A 26,273-nucleotide genomic window follows, 5' to 3' on the forward strand; every position below is an offset into this window, starting at 1 on the left:
CATCCTCTTTGATTCAACGATTTTGCTCTCCACCTTTTCTGTCTCCTTCGACCACAGTAGATCTTGCATTTATCTGTTCTGCTCTTTCAGTTTCCAAATTAGATTGGACTTGAGAAACCGTTCACCAAAACAAAACAAAATAAGACAAAACGAAACTACCTCCCCAAACTGGTCACCACTGTGTTAAACAATTAGTTTAAGCATTTCGAGGTATGCTTAAATTTGCAAAGAACTAACTTAAATTTGTACATTTACATATGCATATAAACAGCAGATTACAAATAATTTAGAATCACGTAGGACCTCCATGAACCCTTGAGTCCGGGGACCAGACCCAACAAGTTCTCATATTACACTCCAAATGCAAATCTATGTCAATCCTACTGAAGACTTCCTGGAGCTATTAAAGGCTACCTTGTCTCTGGCCAGCAAAACTGAATCCAGATCTCAGTGAAATGCCTTTCATCTTCCACCATCCTCCCCTCTTCCACCAGGTTCCTTTCCTTGTGGTGGGCTACTGCCCCACAAATCTCTCCCCCAAACCTCCTCTTCCTTCAGCTCCTTCAACCACAGGCAGGGCCCCTTATGCAACCTCCTGCCCCATCCCACTCAATAGCTACTCAGCAGGCAGGTCCCACTCAGCAACACAGAGCTTTAAACACAGAGGTCACCTAATGTTCTCTGAGCATGGTGGGCTGGGCATGGTGGAGGGGGCCCAAGCCTTTAACTTTCTCCTCCCTGGATGGGGACCCTCCTCCCTGGGTGGGAATGGGCGAAGCCCTGAGTCTGATTCAGATCTGCTTATTCTTTCATAGCCCTGGTTCCCCAGCATTTCCTGGCTCATGGAGTCCCCTTGTGGTCTTTGCAGCTGATTCACTACGTAGAGTTAGAGGAGTCTCGGTCTGTAGTTGCTCAAGGACTCTCATAAAGCTCAGTGCCATCCAAGCTGACTAGAACACAGGGCTCAGCACTGCATTTCCAGTGCTACTTCTATTATTAATGCTGTCCCTAGTTCCTGCTACCGAGCAAGTCCTTATGCAACAGGGCAGTGTCCTGGGGCTCCCATGAACTCAAACACAATCTCCAGACAGTGAAGGAAGCTACATATGTTCTGGGGGCTTTAGAGAATTATGGCTTAAAGCAGTAAGAGGAACATCTTCGGGGTTGAGTGGTCCTTGAAGACTCCCATGTGATTCAAAAGTCCTTTTCTTGCCTATTATTCCCTTTTTTGCTTTCAAGCATCTCCTCTGGCAGCAGCAGCTGGAGCTAAAAGCTATTTCCCTGTAACAAAGCACAGCTTTCCCAAGGTCCTTGCTATTAACGCTTTGGTGCCCGCTGACATGTGAGAGCAGCAGCAGGATGGGAGGTGGAGGGGCAGGCGTGCTGTGTGGGATGGCTTAGATTCTGCTGGACTCAGTGAGTGAGGGCAGCATCCCAGGTTTCCCCTTGTTATCCTGAGAGTGGAGTTTCCTCAGGTTTCCTGAGAGTGGAAAGTAACTATTTCTTTTGCTACAAGGATCTCCAGATCCTTATTCCTGATCTAAGGTTAGGTTCTAGATATGCCCACATTCACACAATACTTTGGTTCCATACTTGAGAAGCAACGGAACTATCACATTATTTTTAAGCAGCAGCACACAAGCCATTAGCGCCAATCCCAGGAGTGGACATCTCGCAACTTTAAGGAACATAACATTTAAAATGCAAGCGAAAGATCAGATTTCGTCATTCCCAATTACTCATGCTGTTGATATCACCCTGTAGGCTCCATCCAGGTGGGGAGGCAAAACTGTAGCTCTGTGGCTGCCCTGCCCTGCTTCAAGGTCCTATGATGCAATCTTCTACAGCACGGGGACCTCAGTTGTCAACCCATTCTAGAACCTTGTGTGCCAAGATGAGTCAAACTCCACATCCTTTGCCTCCACTATCAGGTGAACCCCGCCTGCCAAGCTGAGATCCTACTTGGATCCTAGCTCAATCCTAAAAGACCTCTGCCTTCAATCCATGAAGACCTCTGCCATTATTCTCTCTAAACAGAAGCCCACCCTGATCCCTGCACTCTTGGCTTCTTTGTTAGAGGTTGAATCTGCAGCTACAGTCACTGCCACTGGAGGGCTCCACTCACTACCCCTAGATGGAAGCTTCCAGAACTAAGAAGGGAGTACCTGATGCTCTACCTTGATATCTTAGCTATGGACTCTGTGGGCTCCCTGCCCATCTTCTCCTTGTGAGTAGGTGTTGCCTGTTCCAATTCAGCTCTGTTCCTCAGTGTGACTGTGATTCCAGGCAACAAAGAGAGAATGTAGATAAGCCACAACTAAAACAGCACTCTGAATCCGCATCTCCATGCCTCGTTCAGAGACTTCATTAAGCATTAATGACACGAAGGAAAATTCAGAATGTTTACACTGCTTAACTTGAATCAACTTGATCTCTTTGGATGGCATTTTCTTGATTGGTTTTATGATCTTTTCTAGTAAACCTTCTAAATCTGGACATTTACTGTCAGTATGTATAGTATTTAAGCACTCTCCACTCAGATCCTCAGCTACGTGGGGAGAAAAAAAAAGTACATTTTTGTTTTCCCAACCCTCATTCATAGCTGCTTCTCTTTTGATAATCTGAGCACAACTCACGGTGGTACTCCCTAAACCTACAAGTTAAAATTGCACTTTGTAATTGCTTTGTGATTTTTCCCCGTTTCCTTATAACATTTTTAAGCATTTCAATCATCAATGTCATCACATTTCATGTTCTGAATTTGATTTAAAATGGGAGAAAATATGTAACTCTACCACTATTGATTATAGGCTTTAGCCTGTGAGCTTTAGCTCATAAATAAAAATAAAATTATAAGAATAGGACTAAAAGATAATGTTAGAGCTGCTAAAATATCGCTATTAAAAGAATATAGATTTTTATTTTCATTCTAAACAGAACTGTAGTACACGGTAGGGGACATCAACAGGAAATGACAGGCATGTGACTGATCTTCATTGCTGAAGAACTGTGTCTTTATCAACCCAAGGGAGCCACCATAAGCTAGAGAGCTGCCCACAGGTCCTGCAGGTTCATGCAGGGTTTGAATTTCCCTTTGCAAAATAAGATACAAATACAACAGGAAAGCAGATTTCCCCCTCACTTTATACAGCATTTGCATGTCATTAAGAGCAGAAAGTCTCTCTTCTGGCCATGACTGTTTCAACATGTGAGCTAAGCAATCAAACATTGACAATGTTTTCTTAGGAAAATTTCACTGAATGTCTATCATGTGCCATGTACTTTGTTAGATACTGGACATACCATAGTGGGCAAAACAGAAGAGTGGATCTCGTGGCAGCTTTGGGAATGGTTCTCTTCACTCCAAAGGAACACCAAATGGGTCAGGAGTGGACGTTTACCAGTGTCCCAGAAAATATATTTGTTTTAAACAACAGAAATCCTACCTCATATTGCTTACATAGCAAAGGGAATTTATATGCTGACATATTCACAGAGGTAACACTATGTTCAGGAGTGGCTTGATCCAGCCGCTTGATCAAGGGTCTAGATTCTTTTTCTTTCTATTCTGCCATCCATGGGGTTGGCCTCACCCCATGCCTGGATCTTCTACAGATTTAAAAGGGCCACAGCTGCTCCTGGGGTATACGCTTCTTTGTTTACATCCAACAGGAAAGAGACAGCATCTTTGTCCAAACATTCACACCAAATGTTGTATAATCTTCTCCAACTGAATCAGCTTATGCAGTGCTAATCCCCCATGGATGGTTTGAGTGGTTTAGCCTCAGACCAGGTCATAGTTTCATCACTGAAGCCAAGGAGGGAGCTACGCTCCCTAGAATCCCCAATCAGAGCCATCAAAAAGAAGGTCTGATGCTGGGGAGGCAACTAATTAACACTCACACTGTGTGTGGGCACCTGCAGAACTGGGCAAAATCCTTGTCAGCTCTCTTGCTTCTTGTTCTTGGGATGTGAGAACTAAAGCCATCTACCCCAACACAGCTGTCTACAGAACACACTCTACGTCAACTTGACTGTAACTATTCTACTGTCTTCATTAACACAACTTTACTATTCCTGGAGAGTCTTGCCACGAGAGATAAAAGTTGTAAATAACATCATTGTTTATTACAGGGAATTCTCAAAAGACCATTGAATTCTTCCTTAGTATCAAAAGACAAGTTTATGCCCCAAACTCTTTGAATTTTGGTCTCACAATCCTCACCTTGCTGTGTCCACCTAAATTATCACCTCATGATCTTTACGGAATCCTAACGAAGCTCCCCCATTCCGTAGCAGGCAAGCAATAAACTCAGCTTTGCCCTATTAACAGGTTGTTCTGGTGATATTTGGGAGGCCGCAGTCAACAGGCACATCTCCCAAAAGACTCATTTCCAGGAGCAGTGGCCTTCCAGACATCCCCATCCTCTGCCAAGATGCACCACTCTTGCTCCAGGCCCACTAACCCCCCAAGTTCCCTCTTACCCCTAGATACCACCTAGGGGTGTGGCTCTTTCCGAGGCTGGCAGGAACTCTTCTGGTGCATTTCATCTATGGGGGAAGAATTGGCCCGTTGGCCCACTGTATAAACTGTCACCTCTGAATGCCACTCCTGGAGATGGAGATTGCTGAAGCCTCAAGCCCATTGTTAACCACTTTTTATTTAATTGCTATTCAAGTGTGCAGCAGGTGTGCTCCAGGGCAGAGACTGCTGGGGCGAGGTCATTTGTGAGAGAGAGGAGAGTCAAGATGCAATTGACTTTTTGTTCAGGCAGAAATGTTATTTTCTAACACACTGTTATTATCTCTTATAACTCTAGTGTTGCCCCAAATGTTTCCATGTTTTATATGATCACCAGCTCTACAGATACTCAGAAGAACCACTGGTTTTGCATCCCAGCTAAAGATGAAAAAATGCTTAGTGTCTTTTTTTTTTTTTTTTTTTTTTTTTGATAACTAATTCAATACAAGAAAGAAGACTGCTTGGGAAATACTGAGTGGTCTTGGCTTTGTTTGCTGACCATTTCTTCCACCAGCTGGAAATACAATGCCTCATTAACACTAACCGTGCCTACTTGTCCAAACAGCACTCTGGTCACTTGTAACAATTGGCACAGATTCCAAAAGGTTTGTTAACGTTCTTCAGATCCCAAACATACAGCGTATCTTTATGTTCTTTGCAATTGGTTTTGCTTCAGTGGTACTGCAGGTGTTTATGGATACTGGCATGCTAAATCTCACCAATAAAAATAGTTAATTTTTTCCAAAAAAAATTTCAACTATAAGTCCTTTATTTTATCCAAAAAATCATTTTCTTCTATTTTTTAATTTTTTATTGTCACACGTAGGTGGAGCGAATCATTACATTGTGTAAAACTGCTGCTAAAGTGTTTCCCTGTTGAGAAAACTAACTTATGGATTAATGTCCTTGTCCCTCCTGATTGGTTCTCATTCAGGGTGCAGCTGTCTACCCTTCACCACAGACATCTCGGTGCTGTTTCTGCTTCCTCTGTCTCTTACAAAAGAAGACACTAAAATACTCTAGAACCCGGCCACCTATGTCAGCTCAGGGGGGTCCTTCAAGAGTTAACAAGGTGTCTCTTTACTGTTCTGAATATTTTTCACTTTCACTCAAAATGCAAAGCTATCATCACCAGATGCAGTTTGTGATGAAAGAAAGAAAGAAAGAAAGAAAGAAAGAAAGAAAGAAAGAAAGAGAAGCAACAGGCTCAAATGGAGTCACTTGTGCAAACATCCCGCATCATCAAACAAGGACTTAATACCTAGCCTACCTGCAGTTCAGCCTCTCCCAAGAATGTGACCCTTAACCAATCAATCTGGACTTATCTGGTCAGTAGCACTAGTGAGGTATTCTGCCTGACCCCTATTTTCCCCCAAAGGAAGGTTATCTTACCTGAAACAATCCACTCTTTGCTAGAGCAACTTCCTGCTTCATTCACCTCCTTCTGCCTACAGAAGGCTTTCATTTTGTACAGCTCTTCAGAGCTCCTTTCTATCTGCCAGACGGGAGGCTGCTCAATTCATGAATTACTGGATAAAGCATGTAAGATCTTTCAATTTACTCAGTTGAATTTCGATTTTTTAAACAATGGGAACAAAGTGAGGAAATGACCTCTTCTCATATCCTCCTTCTAAATGGAAAAAAGTCAATCAAAACGTACAGCTAAATAAATTAGGGCCATTTCCATTTGAACAGCCCCCTGCAAGTTCTGTGTCAGGACCTTTTACATCTTTCCTTGAACTGACTTGTACTTTGGACTCCATTGAAAACTGTGGAACTTTAGAACTAAAGGAAACCAAATGCCATCACAATATGCCTCATTCATTCATTCTTTCATTCGTTCATCAATACTAATTCAATACCCATGTAAGAGGGATAGTATTTCCATTCTCTGCAAATCATGTTGTTCCATGCAATGAATCAATGCCATAGACTGCTATAAGCCAAGGGCAAATAACACAAGGTCAATTATCAGCCAGTCCCTCATGAAATAAGAGTCTGGAAAGCCAGGCCTTGTTCAGGGAAAGAGATACATCTAAATTCCAAATGTTCCCTTTGCATGTTGAGAGGAAACCGTAGAGATCTGAACATAAGGCATAAGTAGAGAGGAGTCATGTTATGTATAAAGTAAGTGTAATAGAAAGAGTTAGGGGTTTCCCCAAAAAGAAAGATGAGATATAGCTTTAGTGACTTAAGAGAAGTCATTCTAGGTACCCAGCTAGTTTCCCTCATCTGTGCCTTACCTGGCTCTAGTAGCAGGAGCACACTTCTAGAAGAACATCCTAAGAGATGTTAGAATTACAAAGAAATGCAAAAACCTCAGTAGTTAAGGATTTTAAGGGAACAAAGGGAATGTAAAAATCACTAGTCTCCACCAGGCCAGGAAATAGCCTCACCCTATCAGAGACAACCAGTGGTAAAACTCCCAGCGCTGGTTCAAAAGTAAGCAAGGCCCCGCCCTCCTTACCCAAGAGAAGGAGCCCCAAACCCCAGTTTATACCTGCTCTCAGAGCATACCCGTGTCTAACAGTTACCTCTGCTTCATTATAATGTCATAGTATCAGCCTTAAATGGAGCACAAGCTTCTTTAACATCACATAGGATGAATGTATAGGCATGTTTTCTAAGTACACCTGCACAACCTTGTGGCCCGCCTTCACAAGTGGTGACAGAGCTCCCCTTTCTGAATACTCATCCTAAACTCTAAATAAAAAGAACCTACTCATCCTTGCTTGGGATGGGGGGTGGTCACGACTTTGGAAGTTATTCCCTATGATCTCCTTACTGGCTGCAAAACAAAGTTTCCTTTCTGTGAAAACTCCCCCTCGTGTGGTATCTACCTGTAACTCACCAAGGAGCAAACTCACGTTAGTTCAGTTACAGAAGATTCTTCCAGCTGGGAGGAGGAAGTAGAGAGCTTTGGCAGAAGAGACAGGGAGAGGGGAAGACAGGATCTCCTGTGAGGTCCTGGTTTCACCCCTCAGGCCTAAAATCCCAAATTTCAGGTGGATTGAGGAGGAAGCTGAAGGTGGATGTGTCGCTCTACCAACATGAGGCCAGAGGAACAACGTAGAAATGGCCATGTGGGGCACCTGGCTGGCTCAGTGGGTAGACAGTGTGACTGTTGATCTTGAGGTTGTGAGTTCGAGCCCCATGTTGGGCATGGAACCTACTTAAAAATAAAATCTTAAAAAAAAAAAGGCCATGTAACTCAATGGACATGCAGAGGGTGTCTATACTGTCATCAAGTCCCCTGAAGCTCCTATGTGTCTCTGATGTTTGGAGGGTGTGGAAAGGAGGGGACTATTGGCTGACAGGGTTCCAGGGGTTCCGGCAAGTGTGGAAGTGACCCCATACCAAGGGGTGCAAAAACCTCCTAGGCCAGGCATCAAGTGAGAGATGCTGTCAGACCTCAGAGATCTTCAGGGCTGGCAACAGCCACATTCAGGTTTGGCCAGCCTCAAAGAGGCCGAGCTCCCACAGAGTAATCAGGCCTGGCTTGGGCTTGTTCTGTGAGGACAGGTAGCAAGTTACATCAGCAGGGACCCTCAGCACAGGCAGAGACAGTGTGGCATCTGATGGCCAGAGACAAGAAGGAAAATGTCCCCTGTCAGGTGAAAGCATGCAGTCCACTCCTGTCACAAGGCCTTTAGGCTTCCCTACTACACCTGGATGGCAGCTTAGGAAGGAAGAAGGAGAGGAGACTTCTAGAAAGAAGGGAAATAGCTCTGGTAGAGAATTTAAGCATTATATTTGACTAAATATTTATGCCAGAGAAACCAAGATAACCTAGAAGAGACCAGAAATCATTAATTAGCAAGATCAAGTTTTTTTTCCCCTTCCTGTTCTTTACCAGGATGGTATTCATTTTAGATAATGAAGAAATTTACATTTTCTTACACTATTTTAATGTACTTCAAGTGCTTCTGGTTCTCTCGGTTCCCATCCAGGCCAAGCATTTTGTTGTCTGAGGCACTGAGATCTTCTGTTGGATCATATTTGGAGTGGGGGGGGGGGTGTGTGTGTCACCACATGCAGAAGATACTGTGATAGCATGTGGCCCTCCAGGTACAGACTCCTCATTTCCTCCATCACTATCTGCTGACACACACATTAGGCTTATGCTCAGCTCAATGACCCAGTTCTTGGGCTACCCCTTCACAGGGCAAAGCATGTGATCGCCAGCCTCAGTTCATCCCTTACTTATCAGAACTGAATTCACGGTATTTCCAAAGACCAGCAATGGGGGTGCTGTAGGCACCTCAGGTACATCCTGCTTCTGTGTGGCAGCACTTTCCAGGGCTCTCCCTGTCCTGTCCTTGACTCCACACTTTCCCCTACCCAGTCTCAGTTTCCTTCTCTGCTAGTCTAGTCCTCACCTGGGCCCACGTCCTGCAATAGACGCCAAGTCCTCTGATGGGAACCTCATCACCTGCTTGGTTCTTTCTAGCCAACCCCTCCCCGTTGTGGAGAATCACTTTTGTTTCTTCAGTCTCTTGTAAATAACAATTTGCCCAAAGTGCTAAAGCCTCTGAGTCCCTCACTTCAAAATCTGGGTAGCACTGCGTTTCGCCTGCGTCAACGTCTCCATCCTGCCTGGGCCCTTCTCAGGAAGCTGGAAGGAGCACTGGCTCACACTGCAATGACCCCTGGGGCGGGGGAAGACACCTAACCCAACCGGAGCAATTGGATGCCTTCTCCCGGGAATGTGTGTACCTCGAAGACTTCAGGCAGGTTCTGCGGGGCAGTTGATGGCCACTATCTAGAACTGGTCGTGTAACTCCCAGTGGCGTCTGGATAACTGATGCTTGCTGTCGTTCTACAGCTGTAAGCTTACACCTTCAAGAGGTTCCAGAGGGTGGTAGGTGAGTACTCTGGTCATACTGGGCCACACTTGTCCCTGAGTTATGCCGGGAACTGCATAACTCTTGAGTTGTAGGGAGCACTGGGCTCAGTGAGGTGGCCCTGCGGACCACCAGACCAAGTGAGTGCAGAACCCCTTTGTATATACACACACATAGGAAAGGCTGAGCTTAGAGAGAGGAGACTTATCCACACCTAAGCACAACGTGAATAGGACTCTGGGGTTTAGAATCTTGTATCGCCGCCCGTCAGGATAATGTTGCTGATCTTCATTATACATTCTGATTAGATATTCTCTCTTCTCTCTCTTTTAGAGAAGTAAAATTTTATTTAACCAAATGGTGTCTGTGTCCGGTCTTCCCATTACACCAGTTCACTGCTTGTTAATGCAGAGGTTATGCAGCACTACGGGGGGAAAGTGATGAAAACCAGGGACTATTGTTATTATTCTCGCCGGGGTTCATGATGTAGGCCAGCTCCACTCCAGAAGGGTGGGAAGGGTGCTGGGCTGTGACCAGGCCAACACCATCTTCTCCAGGATATCAAAGGGGGGGTGCTGTAGTGGGAGCTCCAAGAGTTCTACTACCTCCCGAGGCCCCCTGGAAGGGATATTCCTGTCCCCGAGTCCCAGGCAGCTGGCTCTAGGGGAGTCTGCACAGCTTCCCAAGCCTTTAACATCATGGAGAGTGAAGGGAGCTGTATTGGCTGACCTTTGAGTGTGCAGTGAAGCCATCCAGAAACCCTGAGAGAGAAATGGGTTTCTGGACTCATTGCCTTTGAAGACTCCATCTGCCACCTGCCCTGGCAAGGTCAGGGTGTGTTGGATGCAGCCCCGCCCGAGCCCGCTGCCAAATCTCTGCAGGGTTCAGGGTTCAGTCTTAACCTGGTCCCTCAGCCCCCAGCGGTGAAGAGCTTCTGCCAGGCCAGACTCCCTTTATACTAAATCCTAACTACCCCATAATCTCTCTCTGCCTTTCTCTCATTCACGTATACACACATGCTTATGTACACACACACACACGCACACATACGCAAACACACACAGAACTGGGACTTAATTGCCGTTTTTGCTTTTACGCAGAAAATCTAAAGGTTCTCAGACAGTGTAAGAGGAGAGGAGAAGAATCAGAACTTAAGGGCATGCATCTACGTCTAGCCCCTTCCCCCCGTCTGAGGTTGCAGGGGGTGGGATTTCCAGCCTTCCTTTTATCCTCCATGGCAAACATGATGGCTGAGGGTTCCATGAGGACACACGGCAGCCCCTTACCATGCGGGGCATACATAGTACTGACCGTAACAGAGAACCTCCCTGAGCGTCTACAGCCGCTGTGGCTTCACTGTCTGATCCTCACAACCACCCTTGGGAGACAGGTGCTGTTAGGGGCCACTTTGCAGAGGAGAACACTGAGATTCAGAAAGGGAGGAACAACTTGTGAGTGGCAGCACTGGGATCTGACTCTAGGTCCATCCAACTCCACAGTGAGTGCCTCTGACCAACGGCTCTGAGTCCAGTTCCCTCCTTCCTTACAGCTGTCAGCAAAGCGCAATGACCTCTCCAATCCTGCTTTTCATCTCATCTCGTACCAGTGCCCCGATTCTTTTGGCTGCACATTTATTTTTAAAAGGGAAAGTACCGCTTCCACTCTTCGGATGGATGTGGGGTCCTGGGCGCATACTTCAAAGAGACAGGAAGCAACGGGGCAGAGATGGCCCCCTCTTCACTTGCCCCTCACAAAGGTGTGCAGGCACGTCATTCTGGGGCAGCAGTTAAGAGACCACTGTTGTACCAGCTGAAGTCATTCTAGCTGCTGCAACACACGACTCCCAAGTTTCGGTGGTTTAACCCTAAAAACACTGATTTCTCACTTACATGGCTATCATACCCTTATTTGCAAAAAGTCAAGTGCCCAGGGTTTAGGGACCATCTTCCAAGCGAGCAAAGTCAGACAGTGCTTTTTCCTCAGGAGTGAAAAGAAGTCTCCAAGGCCCGCTTTCCATGCTCCCCGTTGGGTACCATGCATGCACCGCCACTCAGGGTCCCGTGCACAATACACCACCTGTCCTCACTCCCCGGCAAGGGCACTGAGAAGGAGCTGCTGTGCACCAAACAGGGGCTCCTGTCTCAGCCCCACACCACATCCCTAAACTTTACTCCTTTCCCATCCTGGGACCTGAGAGGCAGAGAGCTCTGTGACATTCTGTGACACTCCTGATTACAAACAAGAATTAAAGTCAGCTGTGACTGAAGGGTACAAAAAGTCTATTACCACTGCTCTGATGGTCACTGGTACTGACAGACTCAGGCAGTATAATGAGCCCTCACATAGACTCCTTTGAGGGCTCCCCCAGGAGCTGAAGAAGTGAGGGGCAGTTGGGTTAGCATCTGACTTGCAGCTACTTCTCAGGTGATTCAGGGGGCCGTGGGTCTCCCTCAGGGATTAATTTTGAGTCCAGAAAAGAATGAGTCTTAACTTCACTGGCCCAGGGGCAGAGATATCCTTGGGGACCTATAAATTAGGGGGCCTTAGGTGCTGCTTGAATACACCCCAGGCCCTGAAGCTTAGAATCAGTCCATAGGTTCTATGCCGGTCTTCTCCCTCAGGCACCATCTCCAACAAAGGAAGACTGTCCCTTCCTCCCCAGGGTCCTCTGCCTCCCCAGGTCTGCCTCGACCCGATTCTCCTGAATCTTGATGGCAACGGAACCCACACCACTGAGGTTTTGTCTTGGCCTCTCAGGATGGCTTTGCTGGGAGTAGAGCTGCCTGTACTGGAAGAATAAGAGGAAAGTTCTCTGCCTGGAACCCATGCTTCCTGGAGTCCCGTTTTCCAGGGGCTTACTTCCCATCACTTAACCAAGAGCAGGAGGGAAAATGCTTTCCTGGACAGTCTCACCTGCCACCTTTGTGCTCCTGTAGCACCTGATATGGATGTTAAGGCTCATGACTGTGCATTTTAGTGGTTAGTTTGCATGCCTTCTTCTGTCTCTTTTGTGGTCTACAAGCTCTTCACAGGATGGTTTCTTATTCACATCTATTCTCTTTACCTAATATGGCATTTGACTCTCACAGGTGATACCTAGTAAATGCAATTTGTTTTTGAAAGAATGAGTTAGCACATAAATAAGAGAGGGTGTCAATGAGCAAAGATGGATGGGGGAAGCATGAATGAGAAGTAAATGATGGGGGTTGGTAAATGAATGAATGAAGGTGTGAAGCAGAATGATGGCCCACTGGATGCAAGTATTCACTCATCTCTTCTTCCCTGCACACAAACCCCGGTTTTTAGTTGGGACTATTTACACCCAGTAAAAGAATACATTTCCCACATGTGTCCATGCGACTAAACTCTGTGACTAAGTTAAATATAAGTAGATGTGTCACATGAGACATCAAAGAAACTCCTTTGAAAGAGAATGTGTGTGCTTTTGGATCTTGCCTCTTTCTACCTTTGGATGACCTGAAAAGATATGTTGGAGCTTAGCAGCCATGTTGTTCAATGAGGTGACCTCAAAAAAACCCCACACTGGGACAGTGAAGCAGAAAGACAGAAGTCTAGTTCTCTATTGTAATCACAGAGCCACTAGGCTACCTTCTTTTGGACCTTTTTTTATGTAAGAGAGATATAAATTTCTATTTCATTTGTTGTTTTGTGCATTTTTATCACATGTAGTTGAATCTGATATTAAACAGCTTGTCCAGAATCACAGGTTAATGCTACAGCCGGTCCTGGAATCCAGGCCTCCTCTCTCCTAGTCTCAGGTTCTTTCTGATGCTACACATAAGTCACTATATGGCGACCTGAAATTCCACACTCATCTGGATCCTGTAGACACCTTCCAAATGTCAACCCAAAGCCATGACATGGAATCAGAGAATCTTAGTCATTCTTGAAGACAATCAAAGTGAGGGATGAGTGATCAATGTCCAAAACCCACTAGACAGAGGGGGAGCACAGACTCAACCTCAGACTGAATGCAATTTCCAACGGCCTCAGAAAAGGCAACCAGAGAAACCCATCAGTGACTGTAGACCCCGGTACACTCACACTCTTGGTGTCTTCTGCATTTCAACAGTAAAGCATTTATTCTTCCACAAAGTGGAGCATGTGGGAGTAGGGTCTTACCTCCACCAGGGAATGCCAGTGTGCAATGGGCTTCCGAGGATACGACAACATCTCACTCCAGTGGTCTCTGCCCAGCCTCTCGGCTTCGTTGCCTACTTGACACACGCCGATGATCTCATTATGACCTACACTGTGAAAACGGCCCACAATAACTTTTTCTTAAAATTTTGGTATGTAAGAGCAACAACTACTCAAACCGAGAGGAATTAGGCAAGGGGTGGTTCTTTTCATTCCTTAATTTAAAACTACAGGACAAGCTTAAAAGCCAATAGAACTTGGGATCCAAGATGGTACTTGGTGGCACAGAGAGGAAGAGCAGAGGTTAGCTGTCACACACCTGAGCTTTTGTAACACTGGCATGGCTTAGCTTGTTCCTGATGCATGCTAGGGATGACAACTCTGGTTCTAGAATGAGGCTGACCTCCAGGTCTTCAAACCTATGTAATGAAAAGGAGGCCATCTGAAAGGAGTTCCTTGCATTAATGGCTGCTCAAATTCCTATAAGAGGCAACCAAGTATGTGTAAAAGAGAAGTATTGGGTAGGGCAGCCATAGTCTGGAGCTTACAAAGGGGGCAGGGTGGGGATACTTCCTGAGTCTCCTTGCAACCCCTCTCTTCAGGGAATGTGTGTTCTCCCACTCTCCCCTCCTTCCTTCCAAGCCCACCTTTGTTTCTTTGACCCAACTTGATTTCCCTACTGTAGAAAGATACTTAGCTCCTTTAACTTTAGGGCTAATATTTCTGAAACTTTCCCTGGGTAGGTGCCTGCCTTGGGGCAATCTTTCCCCTTAGCAGTTTCTGGTTAGAAGTCGCCTGTGTAACTAGAATGATATGACCCATCCTTTAACTCTTTAGGATCCGAGCTCATGGACTTTCTGTTGTTTTCCTTCCTGCAAAGATGAGTAATTTTTCTCCTATTTGTATGTAGGGAGTAATGGCAAGACACGGGTGGGGGAGTGTGAAGGACATTTGAGTCTGTGCTCATTAAAATCAGTTGTGTGCAGAAGCCCCATGAATTCTGCCATGGATTTTTCCAGGCAGATTCATGAGTTTACTGAGAATTGAATTGAAGCAGAGCTCATATAATCAGATTTGTTGATGCGGGAATCTTGGCAATCGCTTGAAAAAAGCTGGCCTAGATTTCCACGGTTGGTGGGCAACGTCCCCTCTTGTGACCTGACACTACTGGTGCTGTGTTTCGTCCAGAGAAGACAAGATAAGGTTTATTGCTCCATGTGGGCTGTCACACCCATGGGCAGCTGAGCCAACCCATGTGTTCCCTGAGCTAGAAGACAGTTCTGTTTCACCTAGGCATCTGCTAGAAAGGGTGTTCAGGGCACTGATGCTGCCTTAGTGACATTTCAGGGGTATGTGGGAAAATTTTCAGCTACAAATAATATTTGTAAGATTATATTAGAAGTCAGAATGATTTTTTTTTATACTTGTGCCCAGACCACGTGGGAGGTTTCCAATTAAAAAGAGACTCTGCATTTCAGTCCAATGACTGGTTTAACATGTCTAATTCCCTGTTGGTACTTCCTTTGCATATTAAAATGACTGTTTTTCAAATCTGTCCTTTAAATACACAATTGGCTACAATGCAGGCTATAAATATCTCTTCTGTGCTGTATTAATTAGAAAGTCGAGCATCTTATACATTTTAATGTACCCTGTCATCCATACTGATTCTAGCATTTTCAAGAGAACATTTCTGTTTGCTTTCAGACTTAAGTGGATGGAAATGATCTTTATTAAACACACTTGGAGAAGGGAAAAAATAACAGAGTTATGTATTTAGAAATGTTGATGGTGTGGCTAAAGTAATCACTCTGCTATTTTGAGTGGAATCTTCCCACGAAGGCCAGGCAGGATTGCGCAGGAGAAGATTAAGACCTGCAGAACCAGGTTTTTCCAAGCTGAGATTCTGGGGAGTATGCAGGAATGGAAAGGGGATGAGGTGGGGAGGAGGGGAGGATGGGGAAGGAGAAAGAAATAAAAACGTGGAGAGCAAAGAGGCACTTGGGTAATATAACTCTAAAGCATGGTTTGGAAAATGGCGACTCCTTGTCAGTCAGCTTTCCCGGGGTGTCCATTTGACTCATTTCCTGCAGCCTGGGACACCAGCTAAGAACATGTGGCCGCACTCCCCCTCTTCCCTCCCTGTCCTGGGCACAAGAGACATTTTCCGCCCTGAGAAAAAGCTCCAGGTATCTCACCGGTCATAGTCCATGACGGCTATGGACAAGTGGATTTGGTCAATGTTCTCGGGAGGGACGTCAAAGACTATGGCTTCGTTGTAAACGGGATTCAGAGTGTTCCTCTTGGTGGATGTTTTCCTCTTCTTCAGTCGTCTGCCATCACACATCAGTGACACTTTCACGTAGGGATCTGTACAACCATGAGAAGTGGGGGTACTGAGAGGATAAATGTGGATGTAGGGGGCAGTTCCATCACTGTGGAGTTCCACGGACTACGGGATGCAGAACTCCCTTACCTGCCTGTGGGCTGGAGTTTGAGGATTTTAATTAATAAGATGCCTGGGCAGTGACTACAGTTAGGATAATTAAGACATTCATTCAAGAAAAAGCACAGGACACTGTCTCCTCAAAGTGTGTGGAATTTAAAAATAGTGTGAAAATATCTGTTACCAAATTAGAAAATGTTCCAGCTAGAATTCCAGACTTGCCTGGCTGCAATGGGGAGAGATACAAAGGTATTTCCAAGGCAGGAAAAATGGGCTGAAGGCCCCGACTCTGAACCACCCCAGACAGTTTCTTCTTAAACATCAGGTCTTTAGGAAAGGGACAGATAGAATGCCTAGATGACAGGGACAGCTTTGGGGAGTACAGGGGCTTCAAGCCCCAGAGCTGCCTGAAGTTGGGTTGCAAAGGGGGAAGCAGTTCAGCACAGCAGGGAAAGGACAAAGCTTGCTTATGGCATGACCTTGGCATAGGGTGACAGGTGACAAGGTTGGTCTCTGCTTCAGGTGGGACTTCTCTGGTTCTACCTCACTATCCTTCTGCTCCATGGGGACTTCTCTTTCTCTCCTTGCCTGCACAACCACGTGTTTCCCTGACTCCCCATACACTGTCCAGGAGGCACTGAAAGGCCAGAAGGGGCCACATCTTTTTTTCTCTTGGAAAAATACTGGAGGCCAGTAAGTAAGCAGAATATACTGCATCTGATGTCCATTGATTTCTGTGATCAACAGCCAGTGGACTGGGTGTTCTATGACCACATTTTGGGAGCCCCTGAAGAAGTTGCTTGGGAATGTGTACAGTAGGACCTGCATATCAGGGCTTTCTTGTTATGGTTTAGAATATGGTTAGAATACCAAACTGCATAGTTCATTGACAGGCCTTGTAGGAGGATATATGATTGTTTTCAATCTTCCATAGGCCTGAGATGGTGATTACTTGTATCTGAAGAAAGACCCAATTAGATAAGCTGTGTCAGCATGTGTAAACTGTAGGTCCAGTTCACAACTATGGTGAAGAAGACATACAAGAAAATAATGACTATTCCCATTAGGTAGCATTTCATATGTGCCAGGTACTGTTTTATGACATTATATGCACTAACTTATTTAATCTTATGATAACCCAATGAGCCAGATACTATTATTAGCCTCATTTTACAGATGGGGAATCTGAAGCTCAGACAGGTTAAGGGACTTGCCCAAAGTCATACAGCCATGAGGTCTAGGAGAGGAATTAAACCTAGGTAGTTTGGTTTTATGCACCTTATTACTCTATTAGAGACTTCATAAATACTACATTAGAACCATGGGAGGAAGTCTGAATTTGAGAATGTCCCACCTGATGCTCCTGTTATGTCCATTGCCTTTAAATTCCTCGCTTTTATAATGGTGATGGTCAGCCTGCCAGCAGTTGGAAGGTAGCAGAGGGAAAACATCAGCTCTCCAAGATCCACATTGTCCTGTTGAGAAAGCACAAGCGGACTCATTGGAAACTGTCCTCAGCCTGGCACGCATAAGGACCAGCTGCAGGACAGCATTGGAAGGGACACCACTGGTCCTCGGCTCATCTTGTGAATCCCTGCTATGTCTCGCTTCACGTCGACCACAAGGAGGAGAACAAATGCCTGGACTTTGGGAGCCCCAGACCCTAAGGAAGTATAGCCTGTCCTCAGATAGCAAAGCTGTGGAGGCCGTCCAGGGCCTCACCCTCTATCTAGCCACTTGCGGCCCTGCACAGCCCCCAGGAATGAAGCCCCCAGAGCCTTGGCTATTTCCCATGTGGTTCCATTCATATTCCCACCACAATCCCCCAGGGCCCCCCCCAGGACAAAGCTACCCAAAGAGGTGCTCCTTAGGACTGCAAAGCCCCACCAGCGGCGCAGACGTGCTCCACACACAGCCCCACACAGCCTCTCCGTTTCGTATAGCCCTTCCCCCATAGTCTTCCCCACAGGCCCCACATGAGGGCAAAGTCTCCAAATAGCCACCATCTGTATGCCTCCTTCCCTTACAGCCCTACACACTCCCCTACCCAGTCCCCTCAGGATTGCTGTCATACTTGCACACACTCCTGCAAATACCCCCATCCCAAAACACACACAAGTGCATGCATGTGCACACATACACACTCAGCCAACAACCCTCCACCCAGCAGAGCACTGCACACAACCTGGTCACGCACTATGTATGTAGACCAACACACGGCTCCACTGGATCCTGAAACACCTTGCCCCTACTATGTGGCTCTAGACAAGGACCCTGCAGAAGGCTGTGAGTGCCACCCGTGACCCCATGCATGCCCTCCACAGCCCTGGACACACCCAGATACTCGCCTGGCCCTGCCCAGCCTCAGACAGAGCCCTCTGTAGTCTCTACACAGGGAGAAATGAGTGTGACCCCCTACTGCTGGTCTTGGGGGTTCCCACTTAGCTGTAGCTCTTGCCTTCTCTTAGTGTGTCCCTAAGGAGCCCGTTTCCCTTTGCTGGGGAAGACATCTCCTCAGGCAGTGTGCAGCCATTCAAATAGGTCGGACGACATGGTTCTCTTTCTCCTTTATAGCCCAAGGAGTTACCAGAAAGGGGGGAAAAAAGCGAGTTCATTTACTTTCCATTTCTTTGATACCTAAGGTTATCGAGCTGGGTGTCTGTGTCTAATTAATACGGTTTCATACTGACAATGCTCTGGGGAGTCCAGGTTTTGCCCTCAACATCCACAGACTCCCCTCCCTTCCTCGAGTCTCCAAAGATGCTTCTATTTTTAGAAGCAAAGATTCAGTTCTGGAAGGTCACCTCGCCCAACCTCCCTGCCTTGACCGCTTCTGCAGGAGGATGAGGCGAAGGGAATCTGTTTGGTCGCTAAGGCAGATGGATTGCTCTGCATCTCTGCGCATCACTTGCATTGTGTAAATAAATGACCTCACTCTGCAAGCCAGGCTCTTCTGGTTCCTGGAACCTGGATCTCAAGACACCCAGGTGGCTGGGCCTTTCCCTCTCAGATAGAGTGAGGGGGAGAGACAAGAATTCTACAGGAGTGTGGGGTGGTGGCACACTGGGCAGGCGCTGGACAGTTTCATTCTGCTGGTTCCCTGTTGCAGGACAGGTGTCTGCTTTCCCTGAAGAGGGAGGATCTGATCCAACTTCCTGCTGGTGGCAGAGGAGAAACAGAAACAACAGCTGTCCCCACAAATTATCTTTTTCCTTCCACACTCCCTGCCCTATTCCTTTGCCCTTTGGCTTCTGTCTGCCTTAAGCAGAAAGGCCCAAACACCTGTTCCTCCCTCAGGAGGTTATTCACTGCACCTAGCTCACCACCCCCTCCTCTCCTCCTGCTCAGAAAATCTCAGTTTGACAAAGCAAAACAGGAGTAACCAGAATCATGCCGATGAAGCTTCATCTCACCCATTTTCTCAGCATACAGTTCTGGAAGGTCCACACTCACCCAAGCTCTGTCGGGCTCGAGATGTGATGGGGCCTGCACTCCAAGCCCTGCCCTTAAGCCCAATGAACATAACTGAATGTGACGACTCAGGTTACTTTTGTGCTAAGTACATTTTCTTCCCAACATAAACCCCATTCACAAATCACTCACATTATGGCTCTTTGCTCATAAGTTTAAGGAAAAAGAAATCAAGCTCTGGACTTGGTGATACAGTATTCAAAAGGTCAACTAAAGTCCACATGTGTACTTAAAAAAAAAAAAAAGCCAGAAAATTAAAAACATAGTTATCAAAGAGAAAATGTTTGATTAGACTTTCAAGTGTTTAGAAATAAAACAGTTAACATTTTCTAAATCATGAAAGTAAAAATTATGATAAAATTAATATATAGATATTTTTAGTGAAAGAACAAAATATCCCCTTTTCTTCTGTATCTGTGTCACTCCTTTCCCCAGAATGACACTGAATAATCTTTGTAGTTTTCTTTTCATTCATCCATCAATCCATCCACTTACTCGCTTATTCTTTTAACATCGGCTGCGATGGTGGTGGTTGGGCATTGTTCTTTTCCAGGCGCTGGAGCTGTTTTTGCAGTGGGAACAACAGACAGGGTCCCTTAAGTGCAGATGGGCTTGCAGGGATATGGAACAGGGGTGGATGGTACATAATGTTGATTCTGCTTTTCCCCTATCAGCTGGTGCTGATTTGGGGTCAAGAAACTGTAGATCCCTATGTTTGCAAACATCCCTTTAAACCAATGGTTCTCAACAGTAGTAGTGTTCCCCTGGGGGCCTTATCTGGAGAAATTTTTTATTGTCATAACTGGGGAGGCAGTTACTGACATCTAGCGAGTAGAGTCCAGGGATGCTGGTAAACATCCTACAATGCACAGGGCAGCCCCTTTTACTGCAAAGAATTATCAGGTTCAAAATGTCAATAGTTTCAAGGTTGAGAAACTGCCTTACACAGAAGTGCTTATATTGTTCGTAAAAATTTTTCCAGAGTGCTGATGAAAGTCAAATATAAAAGGGTGGTGGAATATTTGGCTTCTTTTTCAGCTTGACAAGAATACAGAGTGTCACTGGTGGCTGTGTGCCCTGGGGGATACAAGGGGAAGGAAAATGTCATATAAAGAAATGCTTCACTTGCTCCTGCTTTGTGTGGCCACGTTCAGTACTGTTAGCAAAATATACTGGGAATTTATAGCAAGTGCGTGAGAATTCTCTACCTGCCAATCTGTAATGTGATATGTTTGCCTGTAGCGGTCTATGATAGCTCTAAGTTTTGTCTAATTAGTGCACTTTGCATTCTTCTTCTTAGGTTCTTTTGGTGAGCTCCTTCCCAATTCTGTGAAGATCTAGAAGGGCTGCTGCAGGAATTCAGGTTTAACCAAATATTCATGGCCCTGTCCATATCTGTTTAGGGATAATCATGGAACCCAGGCAAGGCCACTTCAAATCTTCTCTGGGATTGAAAAACTGATATTGAAATGGAGCAATTATCATTTTTTTGGGATTATTTGTTGGGAAGATATGAAACTAGAATTGTTGTAAGGTTCTTATACTATATGTAGCACACATGGTATAATATTACTTTAAGTTAGGCTGTGTATATTAAAGATGAACACTATGGGGATGTCTGGGTGGTCAGTCAGTTGAGCATCCGACTCTTGATTTTGGCTCAGGTCATGATCTCATGGTTCATGGGTTCAGACCCTACATGGGACTCTATGCTGACAGCTCTGTCTCCTTCTTTCTCAAACATTTAAAGATGAACACTATAAACCCATAAGAAATGACTATTAAAAGGATTTATAGCTAACATGCCAAAAAAGGAGATAAAATAGATGCTTTAAAAGTATTAAATTAATCCAAAAGGAGACAGAAAAAAAGGGAAAGAGAATACTACGAGAAGAGACAAATCTTACAGAAATAGAAAACGAACAACAAGATGGTAAATTTAATCCTATTATTTCCATAATTACATTAAATGTAAGTGATCTAGGCATCCAAATAAAAAGCAAAGATTAAGACAATAAAATAGCAAGACTCAGTTTTATGGTGTCTACAAAAAAATGTACTTTAAATATAAAATATAAGTAAATTAAAAGTAAAACAGTAAGAAAAGATATGCCATACTAACACTAATAAAAAAATCTGGAGGACTATATTAATATCAGACAAGATATATGTCAGAGCAATGAATATTACCAGGACAAAGAGTGATATGATAAAGAGGTCAATTCATCAAAAGCACATAACAATTCTAAATATTTATGCACCAGATAACACACTCTCAAACACATGAAGCAAAAGCTGATAGAATTGCGAGGACAGACAAGTTAGAGTCAGAGGTTTGAATACTTGAACAACAGCACTAACAACTGACTTGGTGTAACTAGTGGCATTACAATAACACTCTATCAACCAGCAGTAGAATACATATCTTTTCAAGTGCACCCATAACACTAAACAAGCTAGACTATATTCTGTTCTAGGCCATAAAATGAGTCTCAATTAAATTTGAGAAGATTCAAAGTACATTTTCTGGCTGCAATGGAAATGAATTAGAAATCAACAGCAAAAAGATATCTGGAAAATCTCCAAATATTTTAGAACTAAATATCACACTTATAAATAATCCATGGATCAAAGAAGAAATCAAAAGAGGAATGAGAAAGTATTCTGAACTTAACTGAAATAAAAACATGACACATTAAAATGTGTGAAACGCAGCTAAAGCAGCATGTAGGGGGAAATTTATAGCACCAAAATGCCTATATTATGCAAGAAGGAAAGTCTCAAAACAATGACCTCAGTTTCCACTCTAAGAAATCAGAAGAAAATAAATAAATGAAGATTAAAAAGAATAAATAAAAACAAAGTAAGCAGAAGAAAGGAAATAATAAAGATTAGGTAAAATAATGTAATGGTGTATATTTCAAATAGAGTAATCACTAAATAACTAATAGGTATAGTAAACCAAGACCAACCATATATGCTGTATACAGGAAACCCATTTAAAATACCATGACGAAGACAGGTTTTGAAAGATTTTTCAAAATTAGGCAATGTAAACACTAATCAAAAGAACATTTTAGTGACTATATTAATATCAAAGAAGATTTCAAACCAAGGAATAGTTCCAGGGAGGAAGGATCAGATCATCAAGGGGACATAATCTTAAATGTGTATGTATCTACCAACAAAAATTCAAAATTATTGAACAAATCTGAGAGAATTAAGAGGTGAACTAGGCAAGCCCACAAGCAGAGTTAGAGACTTCAACACTGCCCTATCAGTCATTGATTGAACAGGCAAATAGAAAAGAAGTAAGGATATAAAAGACCTGAGCAATAATATCAACAAACTTGACCTAATTGGCATTTACTTTACCCATTGATACTCCATCTAACAACAACAAAATATTCTTTTTAAGTATACACAAAACATCCACCAAGATAAATTATGCTCTGGGCCATAAACATTTTTTTTCATTAAATTCAAGAAGATTGAAATCATACCAAATATGTTCCAAATAAGAATAAAATTAAACTAGAATTCAATCAATAATATCTGGAAAATCCCCCAATATTTGGGAATTAAACAATATTTTTCTAAATAACCCACAAGTCAAATAAAACCCCCCCACAAGGTGTATTAAACATTAATTTGACCTGAATGAAAATGAAAATACAACATATCAAAATGTGCAGGACCCAGACAAAGCAGTACTTATAGGGAAATGTACAGCATTAAATGTTTATATTCAAACAGAGGTATAATTTCAAAACACTGATCTGAGTTTCAACTGAGGAACACACACACACAAAAGAGAAAATAAAACACAACACAGATAAAAGGAAGAAAATAACATAAGCATAGAAAACAATGAAATATAAAAAATGGAAACACTTAGAGAAAGTCAATGAAAGCAATATCCTAGCAAGACTGACCAGAAACAAAAATTAGAAAATATTAATTATCAATATAAAAATGGAAATGGATATATCAATACAGATACTATAGACATTAAAATAATAAGAAATGTTATGATCATTTTTATCCCAATAGATTTGATAACTTAGAGAAAATGAACAACTTGCTTGAAAGACAAAAAAAACCCACCATACCAAACTAAAGAAAAAAATAGATAACCTGAATTGTTTTATATCATTAAAAAAATTGAAGTCCCAATTAAAAACCTTCTCGCAAAGTAAAGTCAAACCCATTTAAGAAAAAAATAATACCAATTCTATATAAGCTTTTCCAGAAAAGAGAAGAACATTTCCCAGCTCATTTTATGAGGGCAGCAATATCTTGATACTAAAACTAGACACAGATATTATAAGAAAACTACAGACTATTGTCCTCATGGACACAGACACAATTATGTTTAATAACATTTTAGCAAATTAAACCCAGCAATCTATTAAATAGGAGATATATCCTGGACGAGTAGGATTTATCCTGGGAATGCAAGTCTGGCTTAACATTTGAAAATATTAATCAAAGTAAATCAACATATCAACATACTAAAAAGGAAAAACCATTATCAACAGACACAAAACAATCATTTGAAAAAAGTAAATACCATTCAGGATAGGTGCTCTCAGAAAACTGGAATAGAAGTGGACTTCCTTCTATTAAGAAAGACACCTGTAGGGGTGCCTGGGTTGCTCAGTCGGTTGGGTGTCTGGCTCTTGATTTTGGCTTGGGTCATGGTCTCACGGCTCCAGTTTGTGGGCTCTGCGCTCACAGTGTGGGGTCTGCTTGGGATTCTGTCTCTCTCCCTCTCTCTCTCTTCCTGCCCTGCTTATCTTCTCTATCTCTCTCAAAATAAATAAATAAACTTAAAAAAAAAAAGAAAGATAACATAAAAAAACTATAGTTAATGCTAAACTTGATGACAGACTATACATTTTCTCTCCTAAGGTTAGGAAACAAGGCTAGGACATCTGCTCTCACTACTTCTGTTTCACATTGTACGAGAGGGTCCGGCCAGTGAAAGAAAACAGAAATAAAAGATACACACCTTTAAAAGGAAGAAGTAAAACTGTTTTATTTGCCGGTGCAATGATTACTTATGGAGAAAATCCTTAGGAATCTATAAAAAACTACTAAAACAAGTCTAGCAAGGCCAACAAGGCTAATATGAAAGCAAAATTATTTCTATATACTAGAAATGAAACAAGAATTGAAATTTAAAAATACACTTACATTTATACTCACAGATAAATTTAGCAAATCATGTGCAAGACGTGTATACTGAAAACTACAAAACAACGGTGAGAAAAATTAGAGAAGACATAAATAGAGAGATATTTCACATTCATACATCAAGAGACTTATTAACATGGTTAAGATATTGATTCTTCCATAATCTGTAAGTTCAGTGTAATTCCAATCAAAAGTTCAACATACCTTTTGTAGATATTGACAAACTGATTCTAAAATTTATATGCAAATAAAAAGAATCTAGAATAATCAAAATCATTTTGGAAAAAAGAAACAAAATGGAAGTACTTAACACTACCTATGAGGTGTAAAATAAAAACCACAGTAATCAGTAATCGAGGAGGTGTTCACAAAAGGACAGACATACTGATGAACGGAACAGGATGAAGAGGCCAGAATTAGACCCTCATTTACATGGTCAAATCACTTTCTTGAAAGGGAGCACATAATTTAATGAAGAAAAGATACTCGTTTAAACAAACAGTACTGGAATAGTTGGATATCTATTTGAAACAACAACAACAACAAAAGAACCATGACCTTTCCTTCACATGGTAGGAAAGGATTTCATGCAAATGGATCATGTAAGTACTGAAACTATGGAAGTGCTAAAAGAAAGCATAGGAGAAAATGTTCGTGACTTTGGGTTAGATAAATATCCCTTAGATGGACACAAAAAGCACAATACATAATAAAAGAAACTCATACCGTTTGCTTCATTAATGTTAAAAACTTTGCTCTTCAAACACATTCTTAGGAAAGACAAAGGTTAAGCCACAGGCTGAAGGATTATATTTGTATAATATACAGCCCATAAAGGAATTACATCCAGAATATATAAAGAATTCCTACAACTTAGAGAAATAACCTAACAAAAACAGGGGCAAAAGATCTGAACAGGCACTTCCTCAAAAGAATGTTAAACCATAGCAAGATACCACTACACAACCACAAGAATAAGCTAAAATGAACGACTGACAATATGACTTATTGCCCATGATGGAGAGTAATTGCCTCTCAAGCTCTGCTGGAAATGCAAAATGTTAAAACCATTTGGGAAAAACAGTTTGGCAGTCTCTCTTAGGTTACACATACACATGCCAAATGACCCAGAAATCTCACATTTAGTTATTTCCCTAAGTGAAATAAAATCACACCTCCATCCAAAGACTTGTATGCAACTGTTGTGAGCCCAAACTGAAAAGAAACCCAAATGTAGCATCAAATGGTGAATGGACAAACAAAATGAGGTATATCCATACAATGGAATGCCAGTAGGCAACCAAATGGAAAAAACTACTAATAAAAGAAACAACACGAATACATCACAAAAGCATTAAGCTGAGTGAAAGGATCTCCAACAAAAGACAACATGTATGATTCCCTTTATATGAAACTCTGGGAAAAGCAAAATTACAGTGACACAAAGTGATCAGTGGAAACTAGGGACTGGTGGTGGGAGGAGGGAACTGATCATAGAGGAGCACTGGGAAATCTTTGGGGATGAGAGAAATATTCCATGTCACGATTATGGTGGCAGTTACATGGCTGTATAATTGTGACAAAACTTGTACACTTAAAATTGGTTAGTTTTATGGTATATAAATTAATA

General features: G+C 43.1%; 1 protein-coding gene across 3 annotated transcripts in view; it reads right to left on the bottom strand.

Moving 5' to 3' along the window:
* Positions 1-26,273, bottom strand: part of SYT9 (synaptotagmin 9) — a 200,019-nt gene that overhangs the window by 37,674 nt on the left and 136,072 nt on the right. The window contains exons 4-7 of one of the 3 annotated variants that reach the window (XR_015241031.1): positions 17,328-17,448; positions 15,726-15,897; positions 13,847-13,946; positions 13,510-13,639 (exon numbers count right to left, since the gene is read on the bottom strand). Coding sequence is in view for 1 of the 3 variants with exons in the window: in XM_086678076.1 (XP_086534202.1) it covers positions 13,510-13,639; positions 15,726-15,897; positions 17,328-17,448 (423 nt within the window). In the remaining 2 variants the exon portion in view is untranslated. The remainder of the gene's footprint in view (positions 1-13,509; positions 13,640-13,846; positions 13,947-15,725; positions 15,898-17,327; positions 17,449-26,273) is intronic. The other 2 variants (XR_015241032.1, XM_086678076.1) reach the window with 2 other exon arrangements.

Source organism: Puma concolor, chromosome D1 (genome assembly GCF_028749965.1).
Source record: "Puma concolor isolate L17-30 chromosome D1, mPumCon1.1.hap2, whole genome shotgun sequence".
NCBI classification, from domain to species: domain Eukaryota; kingdom Metazoa; phylum Chordata; class Mammalia; order Carnivora; family Felidae; genus Puma; species Puma concolor.